We start from the raw sequence: 21179 nt of genomic DNA, 5'->3' as shown, positions 1-21179 counted from the left end.
CTAATGTATTTTCATCTGCTCAGTGTAGAAATTTATATATAATGTGTATAACTTAATATACTATATTTATAATCTTTTTTTGTTTATATAGAAATGTTTTTTGTACAACTATTACTATAATGCATACAAAGAAATGTCTAAACTTTTAACTACATTTTCTTTTCATTTAAGTCATACACAAAGTGATCACAAGCTGCAGGAAACTTAAACGCAAAGACTCAACTTTAATCATATTTATTTCACAAACTTTTTCATTAACTCTAACTTGTTTTAAATGGAAAAAGTACATTTCAAGAGTAAAAGTACTGCAACTATTGGTCTTTTATGTTTATGTGACAGTTTATTCATATGTCTGCTTTTTTTATTTAATGAACTCATTTTTTTTGACAAATTTTACAACTGATTTGTCAATTTATCAATGAACTGACATTTATAATCAGAAGAGCAAATATTTGTTTGACATAATCTTGCTTAATTACATTTCTCTTTCACTTTCTTTAGCGCTCTTTATATATCCTGTTCAGGGTTGCAGAAGGCCTGGAATCTATCCCAGTGGACTCATGGCACAGGAAACCCTGTACAGGGTGCCAGTCCCCCGCAGGACAAACAAGCACACACTACAGGCAATTTAAAAATGCCAATTAGGCTAATGTGCATGTATTCGGACTATGGGAAGAAACCAGAGAACCCAGAGAAAACCCACAAAGCATGGAGAGAACATGCAGTCTCCACACAGACCTGAGGCGGGAATCGAGCCCAACCCTGAAGGTGCGAGGCCACAGTGTTAAGTGCTCTGCCACTGTGCCGCCTAATTAAATTATTATTATTAAAGAAGAACAGATTTATCAGTAAATCTGGCTTAGATTTGTTAAGAAACACTCGAAGAACAGAATAAACACACAGACAAAACCAGCAGGAACTGACTGTAAAGTTTGTTTAAAATAACCAGTTGTTCTGCAATTCTCTCTCTTTCTGTCTCACACAGACAGAGGTGAGGTACAGAGACAGAAAAGGAAAAAGATACAAAAAAAGTGCAGAATACGCACAAAGGAAAATTCCCCTGCCCACATCATGGTTCTAACAAGAGTCTGGGGTTTAAGAATCCCTGAACTCGGAGAGTTCCAGTCTTTACAGAGACAGAGAATCCGTTATCTCGGCCTGTGATTGACCAGGAGGAAGTCTTTGTCCCTGCAGGTGAGACAAAGCCTGAGGTTCCTCACAGAACCACCGGCACAGGAGAACGCCCAGCCGGCCATCACACACAGAACCATGTAAGTGGGGATCAGACTGCCTTCGTACTGCGGGTTCACAAACGTCTGAAACAACAACAAAAAAGAACATAAACAATTTTGAGCTTTTACACAATTTACATTTTACAAAAATAGCATCAGAAACATCTCTCGTTCTCTCTCTTTTAGTGCATGTTTCTCTGTCGCAGCCTTACTTATGTATTTCTTTCTTAGCATACACACAAACATGCAAGTAGTTTTATAGTAAAATCTACAAACCAAAATGTGTTGCTGTTATTATACCTACTGTTAGTTTCTTTGTTCTAAGATTGGAATATCTCCATCTTTAAGCTGATGTTCAGTCTGAATGTGCACTGGCCGGCTAGGAATTCTAAAATCCCCCTTTACACTATCAGTTAACAGACTGATAGTTAAGTTTAAAGAAAGAAGTAAAATAAGCTGAATCATGAGCTGGTCGACCTGTAGGCCTTCTAAAAGATGTCTTCATACTGTTTTAAGATCTGTAGAGAACGCTCATTCATTCTCTACCTGGGTCAGGAGTTGCTCTTAAAGCCGCTAGAGGTTGTTGGTCTTTAAAAAGAAATCATATACCAATAACTAAACCATACTTGCAAGTTCTCTTACTTAGAAATCATGGAGGGGTTGGAGCTGCTCAGCGACAGCCCCAAAATCTGACAGATCTAGAAAAGCTCTGTATGGAGGAGTGGGCCAAAATCCCATCTGCAGTGTGTGCAAACCTGGTGAAGAACTACAGAAATCGTTTGAACTCTGTAATTGTTAACAAAGGCTTTTGTACAAAATATTAAAAAATTTTGACGCAAGTGATCAAATACCTATTTGACACAGTAATTCACAAATAAATTGTTAAAAAAAAAAATCATACAATGTAATTTTCGGATTTTTCTTTTTAGATCCTGTCTCTCAGTGGAAATGCACCCAAGTAAAAGAACTTGCAAAATCACAGGGTGATCAAATACTTATTGACCCCACTGTACTTACACAGCTAACACATTTTATTGCAGACATTTTATTACAAAACTATGGGTGTGTACTTCTTTCATGTCCTTGTATGCATCTCTCGTTCTGTGCATTTCTCAAGCTCTCTCTTTCCGTTTTTCCTTCTCCAAATTTTTCTCTCGCTTGTCATATTCTCTACATATTGCTCCACATCTGTCATTCTTTTTGTGTGTATATTTCTCCCAGTCATAACTTTTCCCTCTTAGTCTGTGCAGCTCTTTTTAATGTGCTCTGTATAACTATCCCTCTGTATTTTTTTCCTGTGAGGAAAACATTATCAAATCACTCAATGTTGAGGAAAAAAATATGGAATAATCAGCAAAAAAAAAAAAAAAGAGAGAAGTTGTGGTGCTCCTCTTTGTCCTGAAGTGTCTGAGGCATGGTTTTTGCTAATGAAAAACAATATTCATCGAAATCGTTTTAATTTTAATTATTAGAGCTTGACAAATTGAGTGCTTTGACAGAGGACAATTAATGTCCACCACTAATGTTTTATTGGCTAGAGACACATTTAAACTTTGTTTGCTGTTTGAGTTGATCTGCCTGCTTTTTCCTAAAGCAAACCATTAGCACTCTTGGTCAATTGCAATATGCCTTACCATCCTAAAAATGGCTTCCTCACTGATCTTCTATTGATAAGAATCGTTTGCTTCTTTATTTGGTTCCTTCATTAGAACATCAGACAGAAGTTCCAGAAAACACATTTTATTCACCTGATTTCTTCCAGTTCTGTCAGTCATTGACTCTTGTGTTTGCACATAATTGTCTCCACATTGTTTATTCTCCACCCAAATTTTAGACACAGCCGAATGGCAACAACCGACATCTTTTGCTACACTGTGTACTGGTGTTCCTTCTTCAAAGAGTTTTATAAACTTGTCCAGTCTTGTTACTTGTCTCTTGTTGGATCAGCTTGTTAATATTTGTAAGTAATCTCTTTTAACTTAACATACTCCTCTTCACATCTATATTCAGGTTAGAAATACAATCATAAGGGGCCTCCTAGTGGTGCAAGTTGGCCGAGCTTTCTTAGAGAGGAGGGATGAGAGAAACTTCATGCTCCCACATTAATTACAGCTCTACAGCCAATCAAGGCATCTGTGAGCAAGCGGAAGGAGCGGATAGCACTGTCCTCCGAGTGTGTTACGCCGCCCCTCACAGTGCGTGAGCGAGCAGTTAGAAAAGATGCGGTCGGCTGGCGTCACGTGGTTCGGAGGACACACGTGATAGTCTTCGGCCCATTTGTTTGTTTGCTTTATTCTTACCAAACATGACACCAAGAGGTGACTGCACACCACTGCCCCGAGTGACCACCACCGCCGACGCTCACAGGAGTCGAAGAAGACCACGCCCCAGAACATGTGCAGCAAGATTATAGCAAGAGTCATGAAGGCTGCAGAGGAAAACAAAAGCAAAAGATGTGATATTGTTCATATTGAATAAAATAAATAAAATAAACACACAAAAACACAGAATAACAGAAAGGGTTTTCTACCTGAGGAAATGAAGTAATGTTGTGAATCTCCGTGGATGCCCACAGTACCCGGACCCACAGAGTCGGACAGGATATTAACCACTGAGAACGCACCGCTCATCAATCCAAATCCTAGACCAGACACTAAAAACACACACAAATATCCTGTTTAAATTAAACAATTTATCAATCTGTCATGTTGCATGTTTCTGCTGTTGGAACGGTAATCTATTAGACCTGAAAAACAAAAAATCTTGCTCATTTTGAACACATACCTCCTTTACTGTGTAATTGCTATTTCCTGAGACATTTATCCATAAATGTCTCATAGTATTACTACTGCAATGAGACCTTGAGTATCTTTACATCGTTCCCAGATTGGGGTTATTGGAATTTTAACTCCACTGTTCTGTTATTGTGCTGATAAACCGAGTCATGCTGATGAAATATCTTGATTCTCTACACAACTCATTTGTAGATTCTATGTTCATTCACCAAATACGGCGATTCAATTTGACTTATGAGTCGATTCAACTGATTCTTTCCGTTAAAGCTGTATGATTCCTCATTACATATGGTATGCTAACATTCTTTTACAGTTTAGTATATATATATATATTAAAAAAAACTATTTCTCTTTCTCTGTGTATATTATATATAAAAACAGAAATGATTATTTATTTGTCCTGTTGGCAGTGTTTGTGGCCAGTGTGTCACAGACATTCATCAGAAATGTGAATGTAGGCAGCATTTTATTTTATTTAAAACTCTGAGGTAATAACCTATCTTCATTTGATTACTAGATCATTGTTAGATAACCCCTACTTTATTATAAAATTATTTTAGATAAACTTAAACTTGTAAATAGTACTAAACTGGCCATAATTTACTGAACACTGAAAAGTAATGCATGCATCTTTTTAAATTGTATCTTAAGACACTGTGCAGCCTGCCACAATTTTAAAAAAAATTTCCATTTCTTTAATTTATTTTACATCAAATGAGCATTAGCTCAGGACCTTTAAACAGTATTGTATGTTAACAATCTTGATAAGAACATGTAACTGTTTTAAAATAAATATAAATTAAAAAAATTAATGAATTAAATTAACTGCTTGACCTGAACTACGAACTACAAATAAATCATTACTTTTATCTGAATTTGTATTCTTTTAAACAGCACATGCTTATGTAGTTTATTATTATTATTTTTTTTACATCTTATGATTTCGGGTACAGCTCTGTCAGTTTAAAACAAGTGACTGATCGCTAAATACATATGTTTACTAAACAAATGAAAGCTCAGTCAGGTGTAATACCGTAAGCCAGCTGTCGAATAGAGATGGGCATTGTCTCCTCTTGGCTGATGGCCAGCAATCCTTCATTTGCTTTTCTGTAAATCACATTAGATGACTGTTAATAATGAATAATGACACGCTAATGCTCCTGTTTTTAATGACAAGTAAAGTTTGTGTAAGAGTATAAGTTCTCTCTGACTTTAAGAGTTTGTAGTAGGCGAATCTGAAGAGTTCCTGAAGCAGGACAGACAGCAGCACTCCGAACACCAGCAGGCCTTTCTGCTGTGAACCGCTGTCTTTATTACTAATCTGTACAGCGACGAACCACACCAACGACGACAGCAGCAAGGACACAAGCCAGAAAAATGCTCTAAGAGATGAAAAAAAGGCACCAATAACAGCAGCGTTAGTACAAACAGAAAAGACAATCAAAAGAACGCTCCTCATCCCTCCTTCACATGCAGGAAATTCCACTCTCTCTATAAAATGCTTTCATAATTAATATACAATTTTCAGAAACAACAATGTATTGTTTTATTATAAAACTGCAACGAATTACAAAACTCATGGATCAGATTGCATCATGTTTCTGATCACAATCACAATTTTTTGGATCAGCAGAAGGAGAAAAAAAGTAAAAAGTAAAAGAAAAGAAAAGATGTACGTACAGTACTGTATATACATACTTGTTTTTCATACATTTTTACACCGTTAAAGAATATTTTTGTCCATTGATTTAAATCAAAACAACATTCAGTGTGTTCACTGTCCTTTTTTTAAAATGTACTTTTTGTGATGTGGTCACAGGCTGTTTTACTTGAGGCATGTTGGCAAGAGGATGATTGAAGTTGTGTGCATGTGTTAAAATCTCGGATTACTTATTTCACAAGACCTTTGGTTGGTAATTCCATAAGTGTGCTAAATAGTAGTGCTGATTTTGAGACACTAAGTCTTTTGTTATTTCAACAGCACATTCTCTATTAAATGACTGTGGTTTAAAATATGTCAATGTGTACATTCTTTTGATTTTCACAGCTGTAATAACGGCCAACATGTAGTGTTCCATGAGTGTACTACAAAGTAGTGCTGATTTGGTGCAGCCAAGCTCTTTAGTCAATAATTTTCAGCAGTACTTATATATATGACAACAACCAACAAGGTTTATTCGGCCAAGATGGGCCTTACAGCTGAGCTTCAAAACCGCTCTTCAAAAAACCTATGGGTAACGTCACAGAGTATTTGGCTAGGTCTTTTTAGCCATTCTATTTTTAAAGAATCGAACTGAAAGTCAGCAGTTCTGTCAAATCATTTCAATCCCAACGTGGTGGAGAACAGAGGCACAAATGCCACAAAAAAGGCACAAATTCATGTATAGACCTGGCTGTATACATGGTACACTTTATTAGGAACACCTGTATGTTCATGCAATTATCTAATTAGTCAATCATGTGACAGCAGAGCAAAGCATAAAATCATGCAAAATCATTATATATATATATATATATATATATATATATATATGTTATTTAGATATATTTGCAGGTCCTCTATAATCCACTTGAAACTACTCACACACTGGAAGACAGCACAGCATCCTGTGTGGTATGAGCGAATTACTTGCTAATGTAACAAAATCTGGCAAAAATATTAATATTGATTCGGGACATTTATGAAATCATGACATTAAAAGAGCAACCAACTGAATGCCGAGGTATCGTGATAATATTGGGTGTTTCTAGGTGATTTCCATCCCTAGATCAAATACCCATGTATGTACAGTATGTATGTATGTATGCTTCGTGCAGATTATGATAAATGTGTATATGAATGTATATTCCATGCATTAATTTATTCCTTTCTCTTCTATGTGTGTGTGTGTGTGTGTGTGTTTGTGTGACAGTGAGAGCGAGAGAGAAACAGAAATAAAGAGAGAGACTATATTTATGAGCGTGATTCTGTTCTTTCTACATATCTTTGATGTAATGTGATGCCACAATAATTTTAAAGATAGTGGAGCTCAATTTATAAACAAGTACCGGGTTGGTGAAATGGCGCGCTGAATAACTGAATAAACTAATAAGCTCTGCTGACCTGAGCGAAGGGAAGTGGGAAATCTAGCTGGGAAATCATCACGCGCACCTCCATAAACACCGCGTCATTAAGCACCAGGCTAACAGCGCTGGCTAACACTTCTAGCCATCTAGCTAACATTCACAGCGGAGTGTTCAAGTTTCTCACCCGGCGATGAGGAAAATGACCCGCAGAGGATCCCGGGCGATAGTGAGCAGGAACAAGGCCACAGCCGGACTGAAGGCAATAAAAGTACAGCCAAAAAACACCGCCGCCGTCATCGTTAAACTCCAAACCGCTTCCCTACCGGAAACACTACTGCGGCTACTTCCGGTCCGCCCATACACACTAACCAACCTGATATTTAAATATTTTATATGTTATTTAAAGCTAGGCAAAGACTAACCCAACGTTTAAGTTAAACGTTGAAGCGTTAACATGCAGGGTCCTCGGCGAAATATAATTCTATATTTGCTTTTACATAAATAAAACCCCAAATATATTTCAGCGCAGAAGTCCAATGACCGGAAGCCGCAAAATAAGATGAAATAAGTTTCAAAATAAAAGTCTGTCTGCGGAAGTTCTGCCTTTAGGAAATGGATAAGTATTACTTATCAACAACTATATGACATTCTGTATCCTGTATACAGGGTCACGGGGGGCCTGGAGCCTATCCTGCTTAGATTAGGTGCCAATCCATGACATGGCACATACACATGTTCATTCACACACTATGGACTTAAATGGATTTAATTTATATGGCAATTTGGAAAAGACAGTTAGCCTTTGTGGGAATCAAACCCAAACCCTGGAGGTACAAGGCCACAGTGCTAATCACTAAGCCACAATATACAACAGAACTTCTGTTTGTTTGGTGGCCGGGCGGTGTTTGCACAGGTAGTTTTGTCACAATCGTGTCAAATGCATTCACCACTGTTACAGTAGCTGGCGTCATCGACAATTTTTATGTCATACTGTGTGTGTGTCACAAGTGTTCCTCACTGGATGTTACAGTAAGCAGCGTATACAACAGGCAGAATTAAGGGACGACAAAACATTGGAGTGAGTTGTGAGTTGATCACGCACTCCAGGCCGAGCTCATAGTCTGGATGCAAAGCATCAAAAGTGACGGCGCGTATAATGATGAGTGAATGAACCCCCGGCTTAAACTGCGACATATCCACAGCCACAGTGCATACAAAACTTGAAGCAGAATGAGGCGCGGCCATGGGTTGACCGCATACTCCATTTACAGGTGATGATAGCACACAGGCGTCAGGATCTGCTTGTAGGTGGAACCATAGGTAATAACTTGTTACTATGGGTAACCTAGTTATTAATAAAAGCCCAGTATTGTATAATTAGCTTGTGAGTCTTTGTCTCATATTGTTTTTATCATAAAGTCATACGGCAGTGTAGAGAAAAGATACCGTAAATTGAATATACCTATTAAGAAATCAATAGATTATTAATGACAATTACATTTGGCTAAGAACTTTAAAAAAAAATTATATAGCACTTTTAATAATAGTCATTGTCACAAAAAAATAAAAAACAAAATAGAAAACAACTCCAAAAAGTGTGAGGAAATATGTATCAATGATAATTATTAGTTTGTCCATAATGGGCAATGGTGGCAAGGAAAAACTCCCTGAGATGGCAACAGGTGTGTGTGTGTGTGTGCTCAAAACATGGTTGTAAAAAACATGTTCCATATGTTTTGTCCAACTGTACATACAACAAAAGCTTGTGTTCAGTTTCAACTCATCTATATTGAATAAAACCCTAGCAGATTTACAGGCTGAAGTCGGGGTAAAAAAATTTTAAATTGAAAGAAACAATCACACAATTTTATACTGTCTTAAGAAACATTTTATTTTTCCTCCAGACATTTCATAAAATCATAAAATTTGTTATACATATTATCTTTGGCATTAATAATTAACATCAACAATATAAATCTTATTTTGTTGAGCAACACAGCTTATGCTGAATTCCTCTGTTAAAATGCAACGTAAAATAGGAAATAAAACAATTCAGTAAGTTAAAATGTCCTTTAAAAACCCTGAGTGTGAGTGGTAAAATTTCCAGTCACTATAATCAGTGTAAAGTGTAAATATTAATACTGACTCAAAACTGGATTATTGGTTATTTTCATGTTGGAGTATTTAGTGTGAAATGTGCTTCTTTAAGTACTTATTATAAAAAAAATAACTAAAATGGGATGATAAGTGTTAAGGATGTAGAAAAAATGCTTTCCACACAGAGTCAGCATCAAATGAACACCTGGCTGAATTGAATAATATTAATAATTATAATGATGATGATGATGATCAAGCCTTGTTTGTGAGCTCCATGACAGCGATGGTGGTACTCTGGCCAAAGATGAAGGCTCCAACAACAACAGTGACAACACCCCATGCTGTCAGGAAAATCCTGTAAACACACAGATGTTTAATAGTGATGGAAAATGTTAGAGCTGATGAAGGAGATTCTGTGTCAAGCAGAAAACCAAACACAATATATGAATTTTAATTCATGACATGAGGATTGTATAAAACTGATTTTAAACAATTAAACTCTGAATGTGTGTCAGACGTGTGTATTATCTGCCATCAATCGGTCAGACAAACTCCATGGAGACATTGAGAATTAGTGTTAGTGAAAACTGGTCTGTCATGTAATATATTACTTACATGCAAATATTCGTATTTAATGTTATTTATAAATTAATTTTAAGGTATATTCGGAAATACTGAATGGTTTTGGACATAATAATGCAGACATGATAAACATATACAGTATAACAGCATTTATACTTTTGCGCAGTACTGTATATAATAAAGAAATACAGCAGTGTAGAGAAATGATACTTTAGTTTTATTTTAATGAAATTATAGATAAGAAATACTTAATAGTTTAGAAAATATAGATAACTAGAGGGTACCAGCGGCACCACCGGCGTACAGATCCAGATGCCCGTGTGCTACCATTACCTGAGAATGGTGTGTGTGTGTGTTCAACTCGCTGCTGCTCCTAATGCTGTTTTAATGTTTTAACATACATATTATTTACCTCACAGTATAACCTAAAAGGAGACGACGATGCTGTCTACTGTCACATGAGATGACACTGCCTACTGTCATATGGAAAGGGACCTGTTCGTTACACCAGCTGCCAGCTACACCGGCCGCCCGCTGCTCTGGCCGCCCGCTAGACCGGGGTTTCAGTAGCTATGAGCTCAGCCTGATGTACCGTTTTTGCTATTGATGATGCTACTTTTACATTCGGCGGGAAATGTATGATGTGCACAAAAGTTAAGAAAGTAATTTGTGAGTGTGTAATGTATATATTGGGTGGGGCATAAAGATCTCCCACATTTTCAAGGGGCACTATGCAGACTGCAGTTTTGGTAGGGAGGCGGGGTTGGTCTCATTTGGTAGGTTAGGCTCCACCGTTTTCAGTACCCATAATGAGTTGGACCAGTGAACATCGGAGCTTTGTTGTTCAAGTGTATTATGAGAACAACCGTTCTGTGATAGTGATGCAGAGAGCATTCCATACACGAGTTGTGTTTGACTGAAATGCATCTGTACCAGATTGGGAAATGATTTTGCTAAGGATTTCGAACCTTTGGAATACACACTGAAAAGAAAATCATCTTGCATACTTAGGACTTTTAGAACACCAGAAAATGTGGAAGCAGTAAGAGCATCCATTCAGCAATCGTCAAGGCGATCTGCTCATGAGCATGCCATGAAACTGGGGATAACAAGTCAAGTGTTTTATTCATATCAAGCATTCTTTTGTCATGTCTGAGAATAAATTCTGTGGAGTGTAAAGTTTAAAGGTTCAGTTTGGTAGAAAAAAGAAAAGGATTGGTGAATGTATTAAGATTGCTCCATAAGACCCTTTTTCCTTCTTTGATTAAAGCCAAGCCCACAGAGTACAGCTTACTGCTGTAATTGGATAGTGATTGCATTTTCTTGTGGCACCACTGCAACACAGTGATAAAAGTAAAATATGTTGCAGCAGGGAATTGCTTGCACTTTTGTTTTATTTTTTTCAAAAAGCAATCTGATAATAGCTGCATGGAAATGAAGTCTAATGTAAAAAATACTCACTTTAATCTGTAATTTAATGGTTCTGTCTGCATGGCAAAAATGAGACACAGCCCTGTAAAAGAACAATTTCAATTCATTGTTATCTCATTTTATCATATTTTTTTGCTAGTAATTTGGTTGTTTTTGTATGAATGAATATATCACCAGGAAAAATGAATATAAAGAAGGCGCTGATTCCTCCAATCACACTAATGACGTGACTCATGTCCGGAACATAGACAGCAATAAGAAGTGTCACAGCGATCCACAGGACAGTCAGAAGGACTCGGCAACGGCATTCAAACTCCACTGTAACCAAGGCGCGTCGCTCCCGGTAACGCAGCATCAACGCCAGAATGACGGTCCTGAGGAAAGAGAACGCAGTCATACGGAGGGAATTTGTGTGTGTGTTTGTGTGTGTGTGTGTGTGTGTGTAAGGTATACCATAATCATGATGAGATATATTTATTTTTCATGTACATTACCTGCCCAGGAGAAGTATAATGGGGTAAATTGTGATGATCGAAATCCCAAACAACAGCCTCGCGACAATCATCACCACATCATTTCCAGGATATGACATCAGGATATCAGATGCCACTCCCCGTCCAAATGTGAGGAAACCAAACACTCCTGTCATGGGATAAAAGACAGTTATTATTTTAGAGTAACTTTTAAACCTATAAAACTGTTATTTACAGGAGACATAAAAGGTGGTACTGAAGACATTACTGGAGACATTACAGGTGACATTGCGGGTGACATTGCGGGTGATGTGGGAGACAATACAAGTGACAATAAAGGTGAAATGGGGCAATTACATATGACATTACAGGTGACATTACATAGGTGATAGGGGACATTATAGGTGATGGAGTTTGGATTACAGGTGATAGGGGACATTGCAGGTGATATTGCAGGTGATAGAGGTCAGATTACAGGTGTTATTGCAGGTGATAGAGACAATAATGGTCACATTAAAGCTGACTTACCAGTGAGGGTATAGATGAGCAGACAGAAGATCATGGATGTCACAGCGATGATGACCCAGTGACTGATCTTTTTATTTTCCATGCTACTATAAATAGCAATGCAGGCTTCATGGCACTGAACCACACCCGCACACACACAGAGATCACCAAAAAAGTTTATATATTTAGGAGAAAGAGTAAATTATCCAATGAAACCTAAAACTAAATCTCACCTGGAAGCCGAAGCAGATGGTGGGAACGACACTGAACATGGAGGCCCACGAGTCCATCCTGCAGCATAGATTTTAGGCGTTTTAATTATTTCACTCAGTATAATCAGCTCTTTTAATGACCTGCTTAAATAAGTGTAATGATTGAATGAATATTACACCCTGATTGGTTATCAGGAGTTGATTAACTCTAACAGCAGGTTTACATGAATGTGCTCACTCTGATACAGAAGTGGCTCAGTGGTTAAGACATTGGACTATTGATGGGAAGGTTCAAACCCCAGGACCATCAAACTGCCACCATCAAACAGCTCTAGAGCAAGGCTCTTAACACCTGCTCAAATGTAAAATGTAAGTCGCTCTGGATAAGGCCGTCTGCCAAATGCTGTAAATGTAAATCATATGTTATCGTTTCCATAGTAACAGCTCATTCACAATGATGTATAGAGCACAGTGATAATGAACAGATTACAAAATGTCTGTAAACATCAATATTCATGAAGACATTTATGGATAGAGTCCTCAGTGCCAGAACTTTGTAACAGTCATGACTTCTTATAAATGTATAATTAAACTATCAAGAGTGTTTTTGATTAATTATCAAGACTGCATGGTTGTCATTAAAGGTTCTATGTAGAAACGTTTACCAAAAGTCATGTGACCAGGGTTCCTTATAATATTTGAAGCTAAAACAGAGAGTTGAAAAAAAAAAGAGATGCAAACAAACAGTAACCGGCTCTGTGATTAAAGAAGAACTGTAAAGTTACACTTTTAAATCTGGTTTGAGTTCACACACGACATCAGGGTGAAAGATTGTTGCGAACATGGGATTATTATGTGCTTTGCATAAATTCATTTTTGGCAAAACAAATTTTCTCCCAAATGTACAACTCAAAACTAAATTATCACGCTGTCACATGCCCTGCATCATATTTATTTTGTACCTTTACATTCACAATTTCACACAGAATAAACCATTAATCTTTCATTAAATGCTTAGAAAAAGAGGGATAAATATTTGTATAAATATTATGTAAAGTTTATTTTTTGTCTTTGGCTCACTGACAGACTCACCCTGCGTGTTGAGGTCGGAGATCTGCTGTGTGTTCCACTTTCAGATAATATTTAACAATTACAGCCACACAGAGGTATGTAGCAGCCAGAGTTCCTAATACACTGTATATCACACACACACACACACACACACACACACACACACACACAATTATACAAATTATATAAATATATAATTTATTAAAATAATTAACTATTTACTACTTTACTAATTTGATAAATAGATTTATAATATTAATTGATGCACACATAGTAATACATTTGTAAATAGTAACACTTCTTTTGTTTAAAGTGATAAAGGTGTGATTAGTACTTTTCACAAAATTTTCTCTAAGAGATCACCTGGTGTATTTCTGGATGCTTATTTCTTTGGGGATGGACAGAGGGAGGATGATGATGAAGCACACGACAAAGAGTGCGAAGCTCTGGTCTGTATACCAGTGATAGGGCATCACTTTTGCTCCTGTTACTACTTCATATAAGGACAAACACACTAAACACACACACACAAACAAAATATGAAATTAAAAGTTAATTAACTGAAAAATTAAAAAATAATATATTAAACGGGCCACAGGGAAAAAACCCTGCTATGATAGAAAAAAATGCATTGTGTCAAATCATCACCAACCCAGAAGAATTATTGTTTAGCTAAACGAGTCATTTTAAAGAGTTGACTTATTTTTCAATGACACTTTACATGGAGTAATTGGAAACACACACACACCCTTTGGCCACACCTCACTTACACTTCTCCAGCTGGTCCTGCACCACCACGAGGAATGCCACAGAGATCATGAAGAGGTTAAAGACGAAGCAGACCTCACACAAATAGCCGATCCTGCGGCCGCACACTTCTCTCACAACGTCGTGATACGTGCCCTGTCGGCTGATGGATGAGGCGTAGCCCAGGATGACCAGGCCGCTGATCAGAAATATCAGAGACACCTGATTGGGAGAAAATTAACTGACTTATTGACTAACTGCTAATAAACACACCACACACACACACACACACACACACACACACACACTCTACACATTAAAACATTTTTGAGACTGATTAAAAAGAAAACACGTGATACGGACACACAGAAAGACACACACACATTAGTAATAGCATGTGAAAAACAGGACACAATTGACACCCTAACGAGAAAAGTGTGCACACATACGCACAGTGTGCACACACTTTCCCTCAAACAAACACACAGACACAGACACACACACACACTAATAACTTTGTTCTGTACTTTGGAACGTTGCACTTATTAAGGTCCTTACATACTGATGTTATTTGAAAAAAATATGTAACTTAAAACAAGAAAATGGTGTTTCCATGACATTTAAACACCTGATCCAACATAGTCCATGTGTCTGAAATCATTTACTATATGAAGTGCATTACAGTATGGAGGAAGCAGCATGATGGATGACATAAATAAAGGTACGTACATATGAAGATGGACACTGGGGTCAGTAAAATAATATTGTTTAACAACTTGTGTTTAATTAAACACAGGTTGTTAAACAATATTTATTTTACTATTTTACCCGGTGTCCATCTCCACACATGAAGGTTAAGAATAACAGATATCAGTGTACCCCTCTTGCTTTAAAGCAGACATCTGGAATTAAAGTGCGCGAAAATGTTATGTTAGCTAAAGAATTTAAACCTTTGCCTTCATATAAATTTTATGTAGACATTACAGTATATGGTTGTATGTACAGTGGTTGTCATGGTAACCCATCATCTCTTTTATTATTATTTCAACTTTCTGATGCACCCTATGTACACTTTCGTTCCCGTCTGTATATACAATTATCATGTACATGGAAACAGTATATGTGTATTATTGGACCCCAATAATACCTTGTTAATACACCTTAAATTGTAAACATCTTTTTTTTCTTCTTTGTTTTCCTCACCGCAATTCTTGCAAGAGCTTGTTGTATAACATGTAAACTGGCTGATGTAACAATACAATTTTCCTTGGAGATTATATAAGAACTCTATCTACTGTACGTTATGCACATGCACTCATTCACACTACGGGCAATTTGGAAATGCCACTTATCCTAATCTGCATGCCTTTGGACTGTGGGAGGAAACCGGAGTACCCAAAAGGAAACTCAGCAAGCACAGAAAGAACATGCAAACTTTATGCACACGGACCAGACGTTGGAATATAGTCATTTGGACACTATTGTGCATTGGTGCATATTTGTACATAATTCTTATTTAAAATGCTCCATTAGTTGCAACTTTAGAAGAAGTGAGAAATCAGAATTTACCAGTTCTACACCGATGGCTCTGTTCACACCTCCTGCCTTCTCGAAAGCCCAGGGGAAGTTGAGGAGCCCGGCTCCTAGTGCAGACTTCAGCATGATGAAAACTGCCCCGAAGGAGCCGAGACGCGGTGCCTCGGTGCCTCGCGCCGGTTTGTACAGCAGGCTGATGCTGCGGATGCTCTCACGCGCCAGTTCCTCCATGCTGCCTCGCGCTCAGGGGCACTCGCAGCCTGATTTAGGTCCGAGGAGTTCGTCCGGCTCGTCTTCATTATACAAAGCGCACGCTCCAATTTAGGCACTTATACACACACACGCACACACACACAAGTCGCACTCAGATGAGAAATGTTGGAAAGATCTGCTAGGTTTAAGGCTCGTGTCTCGTTTATTTGGAAATGCGCGCAGTCCGGGTCACGAGCGCGCGCCACAGCTTAGGTGAGAAATAGAGTCAAAGCAGTCACGTGACGTGTCAGTCAGTCTGTCTCACCTGTGGCCTCAATGGATGGGAGTTTAATAGCAGCGCTCAGTGATGGGGAACAAATGGATACAAGTGTGTATTCATATGCAGAGTAAATCAAGCAGTGAGACTGTACATTGTGCATTCCTTACCATAAATCATTATCGTTACAGGAAGCTGGTGGAAGTCACACTGGTGTGTGGAAAAAAGATTCAGTCGTTAAAACCCAGAGCAACCCAAGCAAAATTGTGCCCAAAGTCATGTGTCAAAGGTTTCTATACCAACTGAACAAAAAGCATATTACGTTTTTTCTTGAGCCGAATGTCTCGTTATTAGGACAGGATAATATAATATACTACAGTATATAGCATGACATGGTGGCTTAGTGGTTTGCAATGTGGCCTTGCACCTCCAGGGTCACAGGTTAAATTTCTGCTCCGAGGTCTATGTGCGTGGGGTTTGCATGTTCTTTCCATGCTTGCTAGGTTTCCTTCGGGTACTATGGTTTCCTTCCACAGTCCCAGGAAACTATTGGGACAAGGCAGGGTAATCCCTGGACAGGGTGCCAATCTATCAACAGCACACATGCACACACCAGACAATACATAAAGTAGAATATAAACTAACTAACTTCATGACATTTTATTAGTATTAGGAGGATAACCCCTTGAGATGGAACATCTCGTTTTCGAGGGGGTCCTCAAAAACGATTAACTAAATTTGGTAATGCAACTTTGTAGCTATGTTACAAAAGATGCACACAAAAAACCCCTAGTTGTTGTCTATTCGGCTGCTCCCAGCAAGGGGTCGCCACAGCGGAATATCCAGTCCGCACAACACCTGGCCAGATGCCCTTCCTGACGCAACCCTTTCATTTTGTCCGGACTTGGGACCGGCACTGCATTCAGTGGCTGGGGGTTTGGGCACTGGCTGGGAATTGAACCCGGGCCTTCCGCATGGCAGGCAAAACACCTACCACACCAGTGCCCTAAAAAAAAAAAGAGGCTAGTATGGGTTTAGGTATATATTTTATATGGTCGCCTTGCACCTCCAGGGTCCCGGTTCGATTCCCGGCCAGGCTCGATTTCGTTCTCTGTATGCATGGAGTTTGCATGTTCTTCCTGTGCTTGGTGGGTTTCCTCTGGGTACTCTGATTTCCTTTCACATTCCAAAGTATGTAGATTAGGCTAATTGGTATCCCAAATTGCCTGTAGTGTGTGTGTGTGCCCTGCAATGGATTGGCACCCTGTCCAGGGTGTACCCTGCCTCGTGCCCTAAGTTTCCTATGATAGGCTCCAGGTCCCCGCGATTCTGCATAAGGATAAAGTGGTATAGATGAGTGAGTGAGAGATGGTATTTATGTGTTTAAAGCCATGTTGATTACTGCCATAAATGGATAAATCTTATTTGAGGGAAAAATAATGAATCCAAAATAGAAAAACGGAGAAGTCGAAAAAAACTGCTCATCCCTTCTCATCCAAAACACCACCTCTTAATATACCATATCCAGTACTGCGCACTGCCTTCAATGCAGATGCGCCATCTTGTGGCGTGCAAGTTAATAGCCATACAGATTATTATTTTTGTTGTTGTTGTTGCAGAAATAGAAAAACAACGCAGTATTAGTTAACAGTTTTAACAGCAAGTGACCGATAAATTATTAATCGTTAACATCCTTCACATAGTCATCGACTTACTATCTTTGCTACTGGATGTTTGTAATGTCTTTCGGGATCAATACTTTTCTATCTATCTATCTATCTATCTATCTATCTATCTATTTGTGTAAAGTTAATAGTGTAAGACATTGTATTTGCATCAGATTGTACTGTATAAATAAAGTACAACAGTTGGAAAATATGTTGTGCAAATATTGTGCAATATTGCATGGTTCAGCAGCAGCAATAGTGTGTGTGCCAAGAAATTTAACCCTAAACCTCATTGGAAAGTAGCTCGATAGAAAAACTAGTTTGTTTAATCTGGACTGCGTACCGGTGCAAAAAGCAAGGTCCAAGACATGGATAAGCACCCTGGACAGTGTAGTGTGACAGAACTTGACTGGCTATATTAAAAACTATTTTTCATTATTTTTTTTTTTCATGTTTTAGGTTTACATTTATTTTAGGGTGAATAATGGAGAATATTTTGACACTTAATGTTGATTCTGTGAAATTTATGAAAAATGCTGTAATAAAACTGCGTGACAGAACGTGTCCCACTTTACCAACGTTCACTCTACTATCAACAAATTAAAATGAATGACTGATGCACCTTTAAATAGATTTTATTATAAATAAACACAATTGTATGAATGTTGCTGACGGGTCTAACCGTTCCACTCCACTCCGGTAGATGGCGATGAAAATCTAAAACAGACACGACATTACTCATTTCCGGTTTGATGCTCGCATGCTTTGATGTACACACAGTAAAACATGCCGGTTGATACTAGACGTATCCGTGGACCGGAGGTGTCCCAGTCTCCTCTGTTATTCGTGCCTACGGTTCCTGAAGTCAGCTCCAGCAGGCAGGGCGCGCGGGGAGACGGAGACGTTCGGCCGGTGTTCGCGCGCTGCGGTCTCGTGAGCCAGGCTAAGGGCTCTGCGTACGTGGAGGCCGGGAACACGAAGATCATCTGCTCGGTGTACGGCCCGCGCGAGACGGAGCGCAAAGACGAGACCGACATGAAGAGCGGTCGGCTCGTGTGCGACTTCCGCCTGGCGCCGTTCTCCAGCCCGAAGCGCGGCGCGTGGATCCAGGGCGCCGAGGAGCGCGACCTGTCCGCGGCGCTGGCCGAGAGCCTGAACCCCGGCGTGTGCCTGCACCGCTACCCGCGCGCGCAGGTCGATGTCAACGTCGTGGTGCTGGAAAACGACGGCTCCGTGCTGGCGCACGCGGTGACGTGCGCGTCCATGGCGCTCGCGGACGCCGGGATCGAGATGTACGACACGGTGCTGGGCTGCGCGCTCAGGCAGGACGGAGAGCGGCGCCTCGTGGACCCCGAGCTCGCGGAGGAGCAGGACAGCGCGCGCGGGAACCACGACGGAGAGGACCAGGGCCGCGTCACGGTGGCGCTCCTCCCCAACCTCAACCAGATCTCCGGGCTGCAGGCGGACGGCGAGATGCGCGAGGACACACTAACGGCGGCCGTGAGAACGTGCGTGGAGGGCTGTCACAAGCTGTACCCGGTGGTGCAACAAGCCATCCTGCGGGCGGTGAAGAGGAAAGCGCCACCTCCTCCGGAAAACTAACGCTCTTTAGGTTCTATTCTTCTCAAACTGTATGCCACACATTTCGTCTAAGTATTTTTTTTTCTACAGCATTTTTGAACATTAAAGGAGATTTGTCACCAAACTAGTTGCAGAAAGTTATTGTGAAATATAAGTTATTAAATACCCACAGCTCCTCTTTTTCTTGAGTGTTTAACAGCGACAGTAGGTCTAATTCTAATATCTAGTGTTATCTTAATTCTAATGTCTAGGTCTAATATCTTCTCAGCCTCTAAAAGCCGATTTTCCAGAAGAACCTTTTTAAAAACAAAAAACATAAACTGTCTAATGCCTCCCCCACTAATCTCGTCTTGACTTGTTCTATGTCTTGAACGCTTTCGTTTGCTTTACCTGGCACTTTCTTCTCAGCATCTTGTTGGAGTTCTGCAAGTTGCATCACCGCCACTTATAGATCTCTCTCTCTCCTCAGCATCCGTCCTTTGCAGTCTTGTCTTCCTCAAAAACATGAAATGCTTCCTTCCTGTTTAGTGACAACTGATTCTAAAAGGCCCTTGACATAGTTCTTGGAGCTGTGCCACCATAAGACCCCTGCATATATTTACTGCACAAGAGCAATACATGCTCGACAGTCTCACTTTCATGGCATTCCTCTTAGAGTCCATTTAGGTGTTTACCTACGATAGGTAGTGTGCCATTAAGTTCGCTGTGTCTAATTCTTAGACTGCTAATTAGTACTTCATTATCACACTTCGGGTCACTATACCTTTCCCCTCCGACTTTGACAATTTGATATTGACCTCAACAATCCCCTTTATGGTTGCCTCTTGTGCCAGCTTGTCTGCTGTTAAACACTAAAGAAGAAGAGGAGCTGTGGTCAGATACCCAAATGGGGAGTGTCTTTTACAGTGCAGCCTGCAACATTGGTCATGGCTTAGTTCATTAATGGAAGTATCCCAAAAATGAACACGGATGATGTTGGCATTTCCAAGCAAGCTAGTTAGCTTGATGCTAACAGGAATTTTAAGACTATAAGTATTAGTTAATTTTCTAAATCAATACAATTGAATTTTGAACATTTGCCTAATTTTTTTAATTAAAGCTTTTGCTTTTAAGCTCTTTTTTTAGATTAAAGTCTTAGACATTTAAATAACATTTATAACATTATTACATTTGTATAAAATATAAATACTTATATAAATGTATTTATAAAACTATAAGCCATGTTACACTTTATATTTGTCCTAATTTTGATCTCACAGTCCAAAATTTCACATTGTAAAATTATGTCATGGGTTAAAATCAATTTGTAAAAATCTAGTGTATTCTAGTAAAATTTCAGTTAAATATATCACATAGGAAACACAGTGATATTTGAGAAGTGAAACGAAGTTTATAGGATTTACAGTAAGTGTGCAATAATTGTTTAAACAAAATTAGGCAGATGCATACATTTATGCACTTTTGTTATTTTATTTATTTAAAAACCTTTAGAACTAATTATTGGAAATCCAATTGGCTTGGTAAGCTCAGTGACCCTTGACCTCCATACACAGGTGAATCCAATTATGAGAAAGAGTTGGTAATTGTAAGTTTTCCTCCTCTTTAAATATTCTCTGAAGAGTAGCGACATGGGGGTCTCAAAACAACTCTTAAATGACCTAAAAACATAGATACACCATCATGATTTAGGTAAAGGATACAGAAAGCTGTCTC

General features: G+C 38.9%; 3 protein-coding genes across 3 annotated transcripts; 1 reads left to right on the top strand and 2 right to left on the bottom strand.

The window, feature by feature from the left end:
- Nucleotides 1–218: 218 nt before the first annotated feature.
- aph1b (APH1B gamma secretase subunit) lies at nt 219–7548 on the bottom strand. The gene is made up of 6 exons (XM_053512548.1): nt 7278–7548; nt 5239–5409; nt 5061–5134; nt 3763–3885; nt 3533–3660; nt 219–1316 (listed from the first exon to the last, which is right to left on the bottom strand). The coding sequence occupies exons 1-6, from the start codon at nt 7388–7390 to the stop codon at nt 1149–1151; spliced, it is 777 nt and encodes a 258-aa protein (XP_053368523.1). The 5' UTR covers nt 7391–7548; the 3' UTR covers nt 219–1148.
- Nucleotides 7549–9000: 1452 nt separating this feature from the next.
- Nucleotides 9001–15980, bottom strand: slc38a8b (solute carrier family 38 member 8b). The gene is made up of 10 exons (XM_053513628.1): nt 15783–15980; nt 14237–14435; nt 13830–13980; nt 13488–13589; nt 12417–12474; nt 12205–12319; nt 11698–11845; nt 11378–11577; nt 11234–11285; nt 9001–9545 (listed from the first exon to the last, which is right to left on the bottom strand). Exons 1-10 carry the CDS (start codon nt 15978–15980, stop codon nt 9443–9445), a joined length of 1326 nt encoding a protein of 441 aa, XP_053369603.1. The 3' UTR covers nt 9001–9442.
- A 2597-nt stretch (nt 15981–18577) lies between these two features.
- exosc6 (exosome component 6) lies at nt 18578–19590 on the top strand. Its single transcript, XM_053513463.1, has one exon. It carries the CDS (start codon nt 18672–18674, stop codon nt 19485–19487), a length of 816 nt encoding a protein of 271 aa, XP_053369438.1. The 5' UTR covers nt 18578–18671; the 3' UTR covers nt 19488–19590.
- The last annotated feature ends 1589 nt before the right edge of the window (nt 19591–21179 follow it).

Source organism: Clarias gariepinus, chromosome 15, assembly GCF_024256425.1.
Source record: "Clarias gariepinus isolate MV-2021 ecotype Netherlands chromosome 15, CGAR_prim_01v2, whole genome shotgun sequence".
NCBI classification, from domain to species: Eukaryota; Metazoa; Chordata; class Actinopteri; order Siluriformes; family Clariidae; genus Clarias; species Clarias gariepinus.
Note: the sequence above shows the minus strand (reverse complement) of the source record. Positions and strands in the feature narration are given on the sequence as shown.